This window comes from Triticum aestivum, chromosome 7D (genome assembly GCF_018294505.1).
Source record: "Triticum aestivum cultivar Chinese Spring chromosome 7D, IWGSC CS RefSeq v2.1, whole genome shotgun sequence".
Lineage (NCBI taxonomy): Eukaryota > Viridiplantae > Streptophyta > Magnoliopsida > Poales > Poaceae > Triticum > Triticum aestivum.
Window position 1 is genome coordinate 25,526,394 of NC_057814.1, and position 15,192 is coordinate 25,541,585.

Here is a 15,192-nt window from a genome sequence, read left to right on the forward strand (position 1 = left end):
GGATGCCGGCTCTGCAGTCTTAATGTTGGAGCAAAATTGTCGTTTTGCGCCCCTCAAGATGAAGCTCGGGCGGCTCAAGCGCGATTGCAACGATATGGGTACGCTGATGGCGGCTCTGGTCAAGTACGCCAACTCTGATAGTACCAAGGATCCCGCGTCTGATGATGAAAAGACAGGGAAGGGAAAGAAGAATGGCAACGACAAGGGCCCTCAGCATAACCCGGTGAGTCAAGGAGGTAATAAACGTAAGGCTGATGATGGTATGGAGTTTGTGGCTAACACCAACGCGCAGGGTAACAATCACCGACGTAAGGGGAGACCACCTCCCTGGTCTGGCGGGTCTGGCCCGACGCTTGAGCAATTGTTAAATGAGCCCTGTCCAAGGCATGGCTCTAGGGAGAAGCCGACCACTCATCTATGGAAAGACTGCACGATCATGAAAGCTTTCAAGAATTCCAACATGTTTGACGGTAACAATGGGCAGGGCGGCGGCTCAGGTGGCGGCGGTTTTCATGGCCCGGGCGGTGGTTCAAATTCCAATTTTCAGAATTCTCAAGGTAATCAAGGTGGTTTTAACCAGCAATCTGGCCAGGGTAATCAGCAGCAGCAGGGGGGATAGCAGACCCATCCAAAGCAGCTCATTAGTGGACAGTATCATGTGCTTACTACCAGTTTGTGCAAGCAAGACCAGAAGCTTCATAAGAGGGCTGTGAACACTGTTGAGCCGACAGTTCCACGTTACTTGCGATGGTCTGAGCAGCCGATTGTATGGAGTAGGGAAGATCACCCTCCCCGGGTTGATAATCCGGGTCACCTGGCCTTGGTGGTGGCTCCTCAGGTTGGTGGGTATAAATTCACGAAGGTACTCATGGACGGAGGTATCCCGTCGTATGGGATTAACTGATAAAAACCTCAACAAGTCCAATACTGTTTTCCATGGCATGGTGCCCGGTAAGTCGGCGTATCCAGTTGGTAAGATCGAGCTGAAAGTAGTCTTTGGAGATGAGTGCAACTCCAGGGTGGAAAAACTGACTTTTGAGGTGGTCAAGATCAGAAGCCCGTACCATGCTCTATTTGGGCGGCCGGCTTACGCCAAGTTCATGGCACGGCCGTGTTACGTATATTTGCAGCTCAAGATGCCGGTTCACAACGGGACCATTACGGTTCATGGCAGCCGAAAGATAGGTTTGGAGTGCGAGGAAGGTGACGCTGCTTACGCTGAATCTGTTTGTGCGACAGAGGAATTAAAGTTTTACAAGGATAATGTTGACCCGGCAGATATGACGTCTTTGAAAAAGCCGACCACGGAGCATGAGCCGGTAATGAAATTTAAGTCGGCCGATGAGACTAAGCTTATTGACTTTGTTCCAGGCGACTCATCTAAGCAGTTCAACATCAGTGCCAATCTGGATCCTAAATAGGAAAGCGCGCTCATCGAGTTCATCCGTGAGAACCGGGACATCTTTGCATGGAAACCTTCGGACATGCCGGGTGTACCGAGAGAACTCGCTGAGCACACTCTTAATATTGATCCAAAATTTAAGCTAGTCAAGCAATTTCTCCGGCGGTTTAACGAGGAGAGGCGGAAAGCCATTGGTGAGGAAGTAGCCCGGCTCTTGGCGGCCGGGTTCATCGTTGAAGTCTTTCATCCGGAATGGCTAGCTAACCCGGTGCTCGTGCTCAAGAAGAACGGCACCTGGCGTATGTGTGTGGATTACACGGATTTAAACAAGGCTTGCCCGGCTGATCCTTTTGCTCTCCCCCGTATTGATCAAATTATTGATGCTACGACGGGTTGTGAGCGTTTGAGTTTTCTGGATGCTTACTCTGGCTACCATCAGATCATAATGGCAGTTAAGGACCAAGAGAAGACGGCGTTCATTACTCCCTTTGGAGCCTTCTGTTATGTGTCTATGCCTTTTGGGCTCAAGAGCGCCCAGGCGACTTACCAGCGCTGCGTACAGAATTGTCTTCATAATCAGATTGGGCGCAACGTTCATGCCTATGTGGATGATATTGTGGTAAAATCCAGAGAGAAGGAGACCTTGATAGACGATCTGAGGGAAACCTTTGGTAATCTCCGGGTCTACAAGATGATGCTTAACCCGGCCAAGTGTGTTTTTGGTGTTCCTGCAGGTAAGCTTTTGGGTTTTCTGGTTTCTCACAGAGGCATCAAAGCTAACCCAGAGAAGATCAAGACAATCACCTCTCTGGCTAAGCTGGCGTGCATAAATGACGTCTAGGGTCTGGCGGGCCGGATCGCTGCTTTAAGTCGGTTTATAAGCCGGTTGGGCGAAAAGGCCATACCGCTCTATCAGATGATGAAGAAAATAGATGACTTTGTCTGGAGTGATGCTGCCAATGCCGCCTTTGAGGATTTGAAAAGACAGTTAGCTGAACCGCCAGTTCTTGCTGCTCCTGTTGATAAGGAGCCCTTATTATTGTATGTAGCCACTAACACATGAGCCGTCAGTGTGGCCATCGTGGTGGAGCGCAAGGAGGCGGGTAAGGAACATCCAGTTCAGCGGCCGGTTTACTACGTCAGCGAAGTACTTATTGAGTCCAAGCAACGGTATCCACATTGGCAGAAGCTTGTTTATGGGGTATTCATGGCAAGCCGGAAGCTTAAGCAATATTTCCAGGGCCACCCTATCACTGTGGTTAGTTCTGCTCCTTTAAGAGATATCATCCAAAACAGAGAAGCCACAGGACGAGTCGCTAAGTGGGCCATTGAACTTGGGCCTCATGGTCTAAAGTATGTGCCACGCACGGCTATCAAATCGCAAGCATTGGTAGATTTCATCAACGATTGGACAGAGCTGCAGATGCCTGAAGAGAAACCGGATAACACATACTAGACTATTCACTTCGACGGGTCCAGGCAATTGGAGGGCTCGGGGGCTGGAGTCGTGTTAGCTTCCCCTCGAGGTGACAAATTTCGTTATGTGCTACGGTTGATGTTTCCCTGTACTAACAATGCAGCTGAGTACGAGGCCTTGCTCCATGGTCTTCGGATGGCTAAGGAGATGAGCTTAAGACGGGTAAGGTGCTTTGGCGACTCAGATTTGGTGGCTCAACAAGTATCAGGCAAGTGGGATTCCATGGACCCCCTCATGGCGGCTTATCACCGTGAAGTTGATGCCATTGCCGGACATTTTCAGGGTTACCAAGGAGAGCACATTGACCGCAGAAAGAACGAGGCGGCTGATGCCTTAAGCCGGCTGGGCTCTCAGCGAAAGCCGGTGCCGCCTAATACTTTCTTGGATATTCTGCATAACCCTTCTGTCAAGTTACCTACAGAGGAAGACTTGGCTGTTCCGGACCCAGAAGCACAGTTGGTGGCGGCTCTTCATGTTATCCCAGATTGGACAGTGCCATACTTGGCTTACATGACGCGGGGAGAATTGCCTGAGGATGAAACTTTGGCCAGACAAATAACCCGGCGGTCTAAGTCAATGATAATTGCCAATGGCGAGTTACATCATCGCAGTGTCACTGGGGCTTTTCAGCGTTGTGTTTCCCCTAAGGAAGGTCAAGAAATTTTACGTGAGATTCACGAGGGGGATTGTGGCCATCATGCCGGCTCAAAATCCCTTGTGGCCAAAGCTTTTCGTCACGGTTTTTATTGGCTGACGGTTCATGCTGATGCAGAGGACTTAGTCAGTAAATGTGACGGTTGTCAGAAGTTCTCAAGACGTGCTCACGTGCCAGCTCAAGAGTTGAGGATGATTCCAATCACTTGGCCGTTTGCAGTCTGGGGGCTTGATATGGTTGGACCTTTCAAAAGGTTCAAGGATAAGAAGACCCACCTCTTGGTGGCGGTTGACAAGTTCACAAAGTGGGTTGAGGCAGAGCCAGTTAGTAAGTGTGATGCAGCCACGGCGGTTCAGTTCATGAAAAGGGTGATATTTCGCTTTGGTTTTCCACACAGCATTATAACTGACAATGGTACCAATCTGTCTAAAGGCGCCATGGAAGAATTTTGTCAACGAGAGCATATTGGACTTGATGTTTCATCAGTGGCTCACCCCCAATCCAATGGTCAAGCTGAGAGAGCCAATCAGGAAATCTTGAAAGGCATCAAGCCCCGGCTTTTGGTCCCTTTGCAGCGGACGCTGAGTTGTTGGGTGGAGGAATTACCCTCTGTGATATGGAGCATCAATACTACTCCTAATAGGTCTACGGGTTATATGCCTTTCTTCATGGTTTACGGAGCCGAGGTGGTTCTCCCTAGCGACATCCGTCATGACTCGCCTCGTGTGGCGGCTTATGTTGAGGCGGACAATGAACAAGCGCGTCAGGATGCTCTTGACTTGTTGGACGAACAGCGTGACGTAGCAGCAGCTCGCTCGGCGATTTACCAACAAGACCTGCGCCGCTATCACAACCGCCGGGTTAAGTCTAGAACCTTTCAGGAAGGTGACTTGGTGCTCCGGCTCATCCAGGAGCAAACAGATGCACACAAGTTATCCCCACCTTGGGAAGGGCCCTTTGTGGTCAGCAAGAACTTGCACAATGGGTCATACTACCTCATCGATGTTCGAGAGCACAAATATTCACGTAAGTCGGAGGAGGAGAGCCGCCGGCCGTGGAATATCGCTCATCTTCAGCCTTATTACACTTGAGCCACCGGCTCTCATAATGTACATACTTCCGTGACAATGTATATATTATGATAAATAATAAAGCAGGACCTCTGTCCTTTTTTCCCCTCAAAGGTAAATGTGTCATTGTTATTTTCATTATAATATCACATGATCACTTGGGGGCTGATCCGGCTTACGATCGTATTCGAATCTAGCCGTTAAATATTATGATCACTAGGGAGCTTCCTGTTCAAACATAGGTCGTATTCGAACCAAAGAGAACATAGCTGTCGATACCCTTTTGATCGGCACACTGCCGAGCTCACTGGGGAGTTTCTTGGTCATACTTGAATCATAGCTCACCCCCCTTTGGGAACCGACGTGGATCGTATTCGAATCAGCGTCGTTAAACAACTCTCCAGGTCATTTGGGGGCTTCCTGTTCAAACATAGGTCGTATTCGAACCAAAGAGGACATAGCTGTCGGTACCCTCTTGATCGGCAATGCCAAAGCCACTGGGGGCTATATGATCGTATTCGAATCTTAGCTTAACCCCTTTGGGACGGTTTTCTGGTCGTATTCGAATCAGAAGCCTCCAAATTTTTGAAGTCTCTTTTTGCAAACAAGTTTTTGGATTTTACTGGATGTTTTTTTGATCATGTCTAAAGTGTTCAAGGGTGGTTCCTATTCCACCGGCTTAACCTTGATCAATAAAGATGATCGCATATAGTAAACATCGTATTACAGAGTTGGGTTCTCACCCTCATTGTTCGGGTCACATAAACCGGAAGTGTAATCGAAGGGTCACAGGTATGCTGTTATGGTTGTCTCAAAGATATAATTGAGAACCGGTTTTTTATGATTTTGATTCATACTCCGGGTTATATGTAAAATATATGACCCTCTATGCGGTAAGCCGCCAAGGGACTTGTAATTTGTTCTCTATGCAGGACAGTTAAAGGCAGCTCTTTAAACGTAAGGAAAGAAGAGGATCAGCATAAAACGGGGGAATATAAGATGGCGGCTTAAACAGTGTTGAGCGCCACACAAGTGCGCGACGGCACGACAAAAATAAGTGTTTTCCTACTCTATTACATGACTCCCCGTTTTCCTACTCTATTACATGACTCCCCGAGTCCAAATAGTGAAGCATTATTTTTTATCAAGACATAAATATGAGCCGCCTAAGGGATCAAAGGTGTTGTTGGGCTGAAGCTTCCGGTTCATCCCTTTCCGCTCCTCCGTCTGTTTCCCTGTCCTGGAAGGTTGATGATTTCCAGTCAATGCCACTCAAGGCTTCAAATTCAGCTTCATCATCAATTAACCCGGCCAGATCAACGTCAGGGGCGAAGGTATGCTTACGAGTGGGAGGGATCAGGCTGATTGCTTCATAACATGGTGTTGGAATTCTCTGATTCTCGGTGTCATAACCTGGCTGGTATTTGGTAAGATCCATGTCATTACCGATTAGAGTGGCCACAGGGTGTATGTCCTTCACGCAAGTGGCGAAATCCTTCTGGTCAAAGGGGGTGCCATCCTCCTTCAAACTGGGATACCCAAGGGTGATGTCGGCCGGGTCTAGCTCCGGCAGCCACGCCATGGCCCGGCTTAATGCAGCTATGGCTCCGGCTCTTGCAGAAGCTCGTCTTAATTCCTGGAATCGTTGAGGTAGCACGGCAAGCCGCTTAGCACATCCGCCAGATGAGTGGGAACTTCATTTGATAGAGCCACGACGGCTAAGGCGCGTTGTGACCCGGTGTAGAGTTGTTCCACCAGGGTATAAATGGCCTTCAGCTTTGTCAGCATGTTTTGGTTGAGATTGGAACTCCTGGGGCCTGCATTACAAAGTCAGGTGGGCTGATGACAATTGAGATGCTTGTTGTAAAGGATTTAATCTAGATAACACTTACAGGGTAACTTACCAAAGATTGCTGAGACCATCTGAGATACATGGCGTTTTAAGCCGGACAACTCGGCGGTTGTTTCCGCAAGAGTGGCTTCCGCTTGTTCAGCCCGGTTGAGCAAAGCGGTCTTTTCATCCGCCTAGGCCTTTCTCTCTGCTTCAAACTTCTTTTTCAATTTCTCTTGTGCGGATACACTGAATTCAAACTTGAAATTCGCCTTTTGGGTTTCACTCTCTTGAGTTTTCAGGCGATTCTTCAAGTCAGAGATCTCCGATTCAAATTGCTTAATGGCGGCCTGTATAAATTCCGGGTCACAGTTAGGGTTATCATAATGCAACATTAAGTCCCAAGCACTTTGCAAGCAAAGATACTTGGCACTTGGGGGCTAATGTATGCTAAAGAGCTCTATTTACAGTGGCGGTTCATGGAAATAAGTCCGAAGCACTTTGCAGGCAAAGGTACTTGGCACTTGGGGGCTAATGCATATTGTTGTTCAAGTACTTGGTTAAAATACGGTGAAGACCGGTTCAAGTATGCTGTCTGAGCCGGCCCTTGGGTGCTACCGGATAAGCCGGTTTTCTTGCAGTGATTACTAAGCTGGTGTTAAGTCTACAACATATTGCATCATAAGTAATAGACTTGGGGGCTGGCATAGTAAGGATAACTAAGGAACAAGCAACAAGAGTTATACCTCAGATTTTTGGTGTATTTGTTTCACCATATCAATTTCCAGATCCCGGCTGTTGTGCACTTGGTTTACATAACCAGAGACGATTTCTCCAATACTCAGATGAGCATAATCAGTGACATCCAGCCGGGTTTTGCGACGTTCCAGAAGTTCTTCTTTGGCGGAGCACTTGGCCAGCGCGGTGGGTCTCCCCGGTTCAACGAAGTCAGTCCAGATGATTTCGACGTCCGGGTCATCCGCCTTGGCCGGGCTAGGGTTCTCCGGGTTCTCAGAACCTTCCATAGCTTGTTCGACGGACGGATCAGTGGTGAGAGTTGGAGTATCATGGGCTGGTTCAGGCGGCGGCTCATGAGCGGAAGTATCAGGAGCAGCCGTTCTGAGCTCCGGTTCAGCAAAGATTGGCTCTTCGGCCGGCTTACTTCTCTTCGTCCTCTTGCTGGGCTTTACTTGTACACTGAAAATTAAAGGGTTAGTTCAAAAAAATGACTAAGATAAGCACAAGATAAACAGATTATCATTACCCTGGAGCGGTTTTGAAAGCTGGCATGCTGGACTGCATTGATTCGCCGGAGGAAGGTGACGTTCCCTGATAGTTTGAGTCAGAAGAATTGAGTGGTTGACGAGTGAAACCCGCCAAAGGATACAAAGAATATAAATCAGAGATAACCTCAGTCCAGCGTTTTCTTGTTACATCGGGTAAGCCGGAGGAGAGGTCCGCATCTTTACTGGTCCGGGTCTGCCTCCGACTCTCGTGAATATGTTGCTTCAAAAGAAATTGAGGATCTTGATAAGCTAAAGGATGTGAAAATCTTACTTTCCGGGTTACCCTTCGGACTTTCTGTCTCGGCAAAGGCTCGGAGTCGGAGGAAATTATAGTTACCTCTTCAATTACTGCATGACTTGCTCCTGTATCCTCCTGCTGATAATCAGTGTCAATTAGATGGTTAAAGAAGGAGCCTAAAGAGTCAAGAGTTACCTCTGAATCGGAGGTATCGTCCAGATGAAACATATCCGAGGCGCTAGGTTTGTTCCCCTTCTTACGGGCAGCGGCTTTCCTGGCGGCTTTCTTGGCCTTTCTGGCTTTCTTTGCAGCCTCATGGTCATACTTGACCTTCCAGAATTTATCACCAGCCTGTAAAATATAGCAAGAGTTTTTGAGTAAGGATGAAATTATCAAAGTGGAAAGTAAGATGCTCAAGTTAATGGTTTACCGCTGGAGCCGGGTTAGCCTTGCAGAAAGGACTTAAGCCCGCTTTCCCGCAATCTGCCAGGCTCTCGTTCAGAAGAGACTTGGTCATGTCATCAACGACATCCTGAGGTAAGTCGTCAGGACTGTGCCGTAGAGGATCATTTTTCTGGCCTGTGTAATCGCACATCAAGCCGGGGCGGCGGCTCAAAGGAATCACCCGCCAGGCAATCCAAACCCGGACCAAGTCAATGCCGTTTAGGCCGTTCCCCAGAAGAGCTTTGATCTTGTTTATGGTGGGGGCAAGTGTTTGACGTTCAGCCGGAGATAATTTATCTGGTAAGGGGTGAGTTGACTCCAGGCGCAGGACGCGAAAGCCGGGCAAAGGGTTCTCATTAGCTAGAGAAGTGTCCTGACAGTAGAACCATGTCTGGTTCCAATCTTTAGGGTGACTCGGCGGCTCGGCATAAGGGAAGAGACTGTCTCTACGTCGCTGGATTGAGATTCCGCCAAGCTCCAAGCTGGGCCCATGGGCACATTCGTTTTGACGGTTCAGATAAAATAACTCTCTAAAGAGTAGTAAGCTGGGTTCTTCTCCAAGGTACACCTCCAGAATACTTGGAAATTGCAGATGTTTGACACGGAATTGGGTCCGATGTCTTGAGGTCGCAGGTCAAAAAAGTGCAAGACGTCTCTGAAAATTTTTGAGCCGGGTGGAGCAAAGCCCCGGTTCATGTGATCAGTAAAAATGACAACTTCCCCATCCTTGGGTTGAGGCTTTTCTTCTGACGGGTCAGGAGCACGATAAGACATGATCTCTTTCTTCGGCAGATGACCAGTCTTCACAAAATCGTTTAAGATGCTATCAGTGACGGTGGATCTAACCCAGTTGCATGTGACGGGTGCTTTGGGAGCCTTGGGCGGCATTATGAAGGATGGAAGCCTATGACAAAATAAAAATTTCCGTCTCAAATTTAAGCCAGAGAAAATATTTCAATTCATATTCAAGATGGCGGCTTACGAAGGGGCATAATGATATATGGCTAATTGTGTCAGATTGTTTAAGCCGCCATGGGAAACAGTAGCAATTAAATTATTTAAATCCACTATGAGTGATCAGGATTATTCATTGAGCATTGCCTCTTTAAGCCGGTGATAAGAGCCGCCATGGCTAACGGATACAGTTTTTGCCTAAGTGTCGCACAAACAGGTTTCACAAGTTGGAGCTGTTATTTTGGATCAAATGGTCGTTCAGAAAAGAAAATATTCTAGACCTAAAAAACTGGTACAGATAAGTTCGTGAGCTCTAAGGAGGTCTTTTTACAGGCAAAAGGGATCTGCTAGTATTGAAAATGGACGCAAAACAACTACCGCATGAGTTCCGTACCACTTTTGGATCAAAGGAGACCGCGGCGGAAGAACTATGAAGAAACCATGATGAACTATGAAGAACACGAAAGAACGCAGAAACCCTAATGCAGATCTGATATTCGAGAAGAGGAATACGTACTGGAGCTGCTGAACAGCGGAGGTGCGTCGCAGTTCTCTGGTCAGGACAGGTTGATGCAGCGGCCTTGGCTGGTGCATATGCGAAGGTCGACGGCGGCGGCGGAGTTCGGGCTCTGAGGCATCGAGAGGAGGAAGACGATAGAAAGGGGGAGAATGAGAAAAGACCTGGTCGTGCTTATTTATAAGGGAAGACTGATAAGTGGGCGCGAAAAACGAGGAGGCCGAAAACATGATCATCCAACTACAGAGACGCCTCGATTTTCGGGATGGTTATTAAGATAAGGATCCGTTGAGATACGTTTGGTAAAGCATGCATTAATGGAAGATGACGTCATGGTGGGTTACCAAGAATCCAGAAGATGACGTCATGGCGGGTTATAACTTTTGCACAGACAGAAGCTAGAAGGTTTTTTCTTAAGGTATTGAAGATTGGCATGAAGCAGTTCAAATCAATCTGGGGCCTAATGTTGGGGATATAACTACTGGCGTAACCCGCCTAGGAGGGGCCGGGTTACGTTATGGTGATTCATCATATGAAGCCCAATATCAAGCTTGAAGATGGCGGTTCAGTAAAGGGCCTAAAGCCCATAGGCGACTTAAGGCCCGTAGTGATAAACCGCCGTAATGGCATGACTTGTATTGTAAGGCAATAATAGTTAAGAGACCGAGCCGGACACTGTTTATGAGCCGGCCGGGACTCTGAGAGCCGCTGGGCTTTAACCTCTGTATATAAAGGGACGACCCAGCGGCGGTTCAGGACGGGTAACATCACATCGGTAGCCAGGCATAGCGGATTTGCTCCCTGGTCATCGAAACCCTAGTAATTCCACCTCAACTGGAGTAGGCTTTTACCTTCACCGTAAGGGGCCGAACCAGTATAACCCTCGTGTCCTTTGTCCCGCTTTAACCCCTTTAAGCTTCCTAGTTGCGATGGCTCCACGACTAAGTCCTTTCACGAGGACATCTGCCGTGACTATTCCACGACAGTTGTACTTCGTTAGATGCAGACCAAATGATGGAGGAGACTTAGTGGTAGGCATGTCACCTAGGGTTAGAGTTTGCCAGTTAGGTTTACAGTTGGTCGTCTAGGTTTAGGTCTATCGTTGAGGGTTAGGACTTGTCTATCAAAGCTGGAGTTTTCCATTTAAGTTTAGGGTTTGTCGTTTCGGTGTAGGCCATGTCATGTAGGTTTAGAGTTTGTAATTGAGGGTTTACAGTATTACACACAGACTTCACACATACAAAACACACAATTTGAATTCATCCAAACGTACAATATAATACAAAAACACACATACGAATATCGGTTAGTGCGTACTATTAAATAGCTTGCTATGTTTTGTTGTATTGAGCAATCTTCTCAATAATATTAGTGTTTTTCTTGCAGCTGGTATATCTCAATCCTTGGAAGTGACAATGTATTATATAGATCATTTTGCTGGCGCAATCATTAACATCTCCTTCCTCAGTGTGTTAGCTAGTCTTCCACGCTCACGCGATGTGGTATGCAACACCCTCTCCCCTTACATGTTGAGAGCACCAAGCTTCTATATATAGAGCCAAATCGGAACAACATTTTCAGCGTAGTGTTCTAGACCTAGCTACCAAGAAGCCATGATGTGCTCCCTCATCGCCATCCTCCTCTTGTCCATTGGTTCCTCGGTTGCCCATGGCGCCGGAGCAGGTCGCCAGCGCTACCATGTGGTGGAGACCGGGCACTTGGAGCCCAAATCCTTCTGCTCTGGCCTCAAGGGTTCGTAACGTACATGCATTCGTGCATGCAAATCGATCAACGTCCATGCAGTAGCTCCATTGGTTTCATGGCTAACCCATGCGTGCTTGTTTTCATTTTGCATGCAGTGGCTCCATTGGCCGAGGGCACGTGGGTGCCGCTGCACCGTCCGTTCGGCCCCTGCTCGCCGTCTGCCGGCAGGGCGCCGGTGCCGTCCCTGCTGGAGATGCTCCGGTGGGACCAGGTCCGCACCGAGTATGTCCGGAGGAAGGCCAGCGGCGGGGCGGAGGACGTGCTCAACCCAGCCAAGCCGCACGTGGAGCTGTATCAGACGGACTTCAGTCTCCGTTCGCCCTTCGAGGTGGGCTCCGGCTCCGGCAGCTCGGCGCGGATCGACGCCGACGGCGACCCCACGGCCGCGTCCCAGCAGACCATGGCCATCGACACGACCGTGGACGTGCCGTGGATCCAGTGCGTCCCCTGCCCCATCCCCCAGTGCTATCCGCAGCGGGACCCCTTGTTCGACCCCAGCACGTCGAGCACCGCCGCGGCCGTCCGCTGCCGCTCCCCCGCCTGCCGCTCCCTCGGCCCCTACGGCAACGGCTGCTCCAACACGTCCGCCAACGCCGAGTGCCGGTACCTCATCGAGTACAGCGACGACCGCGCCACCGCCGGGACATACATGACCGACACGCTGACCATCAGCGGCAGCACCACCGTCCGCAACTTCCGGTTCGGGTGCAGCCACGCCGTGCGCGGCAAGTTCAGCGACCTGACTGCCGGGACCATGTCCCTCGGCGGCGGCGCCCAGTCGCTCCTCGCCCAGACGGCCCGCTCCCTGGGCAATGCCTTCTCCTACTGCGTCCCTCAGCCCAGCGCCTCCGGCTTCCTCTCCATCGGCGGGCCGGTGACGACCAACTCCACAACAGTGTTCGCGACCACGCCGCTGGTCAGGAGCGCCATCAACCCAAGCCTGTACCTGGTGCGCCTCCAGGGCATCGTCGTGGCGGGGCGCCGGCTCAGGATCCCGCCGGTGGCCTTCTCCGCCGGGGCGGTGATGGACTCGAGCGCCGTCATCACGCAGCTGCCCCCCACCGCGTACCGCGCGCTGCGCCGGGCCTTCAGGAGCGCCATGAGGGCGTACCCGAGGAGCGGCGCCACGGGGACCCTGGACACCTGCTACGACTTCCTGGGGGTCGCCAATGTGAGGGTGCCCGCCGTCTCCCTCGTGTTCGGCGGCGGCGCCGTGGTGGTGCTCGACCCGCCGGCCGTGATGCTCGGGGGCTGCCTCGCCTTCACGGCCACCTCCTCGGACCTGGCCCTCGGCTTCATCGGCAACGTGCAGCAGCAGGCGCACGAGGTGCTCTACGACGTCGCCGCCGGGGGCGTCGGCTTCCGCCGTGGCGCCTGCTAGTGTTCGGCAACATAAATCCTGCGGCCGTACGTTTGCTTTAATTATCTTGCCATGCATGCTTCGTGTGCTTGGCCGCTGTATCTCGTTCTCGTAGAGTAGTAGAGGTAGACTAGCTGCCAGCATGAGTTCCTGGGATGGCTCGAGCTCCAGTAATAATCATGGCGGCATCCTAGGTGTGGTCTTTTATGCATGTGTTGTAACTTGTAATTGAAGCTGCTTAGCTTCAGTGCAGCTTGTGAGACCCATAAAATCAGAGAAATTAAATGTTGCAAGCTTTACACAGCGCCAAGCCATGCATGTCTCTTGTGCACTCTGGACCTCTGGTGCAGCTTGTGGTGCATGAGTTTGTGAACATTTTATTTTTTGATAAAAATGAACTTGTGAACATATGAACCTCAGACTTAGACTTATCGTATTCATCCATATGTGATTTTGTCTTCCAGGTTTATGTTATGCGAGGAACGAATTTCATTGGTCCGGAAAAATTTCAGTTGGATCATGGATTGGATCTATTACAAAATCCAATGTATTTTAGTTGTTTTTTCAGGGCAATGTATTTTAGTTGGGGTCTGACGTGAAAACGGCCTTCATAATTTGCAAATACGAAGTACTATATATCGCCTACTATGAGTTCGTGCTCATGCTTGCCTTGATGTGCTCGCTAGTTGGCCGCAACCCACGACAGTTTTCCATTCCCTAGTAGTAGGTACCCTAAAGTCAAGTGGATTTTTTGGCCGGTACGCTTGCCTCGAGTGGAGTTTGCTGGGTTTTTTTCTCTCTTGCATGACTTCCTTCTACTAGATTATTTTCTGGCTTGTTTTTTTTCTTTTTCCTTATTTCATTTTCTCTTTTCTCTTTTTGTTGCTATTCCCGTTTCATAGACTTATTGTATTCATGAACATTTGTGATCTTCTTTACCTGGTCTGTGGTATGTGAGAAACGTACTTGGTTGGTCGGGACATATTTCCGCTTGATTATGGAAACAACTTATTAAAAAAATCAGGTGTATTTTAGTTGTTGTGGAACGTGAAAACGACCTCCATAATTTGCAAATCCTATGTATCACCTACTGCAAGTTCTAACTTGCGCTTGCTTTATGCGCTCATTAGTGGGCCGGAGCGCACAACGGTTTTATTTTCCTTGTTACCCTAGTGTCACGCGATATTTTTCCTGTACTCTTGCCTTAGGTGGAGTTTGCTCGGTTTTTCTCTTGCGTAACTTGCTTCTATAATACCTACTATATTCAAGTATTTTCTGTTTGTTTTTACTTTTCATTTTTTTTTCATTTTCCGTTTTTCCCTTCATTTTTCCTTTTTTTTGTTTCTTTTCCTTTTTCTTTTGGTTCTTTTTATGTTCATAGTGTTATTCAAAGATGGTCATAGGGTATTTCTAGAGAATTCAACGCGTACTTTGATTTTTTTTAACATTCTTTGTAAAAATGTGTGCCTTAATTTAAAGAAGTTTTCCCACAAAAAATACCTTACAGAAGATCATTGTGCGTTTACACAATATATTCAGCGCCTATAAAATTTATTCGTGATGTATAAAAGTAGATTCTTCTGTTTTTTTTTCATTTTTCTTTTTAGGTTTGCTTATATTCCTTTGTCACTTTCCTTTTTTGTTACCCTTATTTATATGTACAATTAATTTTTGAATATATATATATATATATATATATATATATATATATATATATATATATATATATATATATTTCTTATAAATAAATGCTATTTTGTTATGAATTTGTGAACACCTTTTGAATTACATGAATATTCATTTATGAATTCTAGACGCTTTTCAGAAACGACTCAAAGTTTATTAGAAGAATGCTCTTCGCATATTAAAACATAATTACTAATGTGAATAATTTATTCATGTTTTTCTAAATTACATCGTGTATTAAAATTTTCTTAGTGTTAAAAAAGTGTTCATGAAGCTTTTACATTAGGTACCTCTTGTATTAAAAAGTTCTTAGTGTGTTAAAAAATGCTTGTCACATTCTAAGCAATTATTCATCGTGTTTAAAAAACAGATCTGATCATCATGTTTTGTAAAAAGAATACTCATCTATAGACAAATGTTCATCACATACAAAAAAATGTTTGTTGTGTGATAAAATAATGTTCACGCGATTTCCAAATACTTTCATCATTTATTGCAATATCATTTA

General features: G+C 47.8%; 1 protein-coding gene across 1 annotated transcript; it reads left to right on the forward strand.

Annotated features, from left to right (window-relative positions):
- The first annotated feature begins 11,391 nt into the window (after window positions 1-11,391).
- LOC123168130 (aspartyl protease family protein At5g10770) lies at window positions 11,392-13,297 on the forward strand. The gene is made up of 2 exons (XM_044586000.1): window positions 11,392-11,626; window positions 11,734-13,297. Exons 1-2 carry the CDS (start codon window positions 11,488-11,490, stop codon window positions 13,017-13,019), a joined length of 1,425 nt encoding a protein of 474 aa, XP_044441935.1. The 5' UTR covers window positions 11,392-11,487; the 3' UTR covers window positions 13,020-13,297.
- Window positions 13,298-15,192: the final 1,895 nt, after the last annotated feature.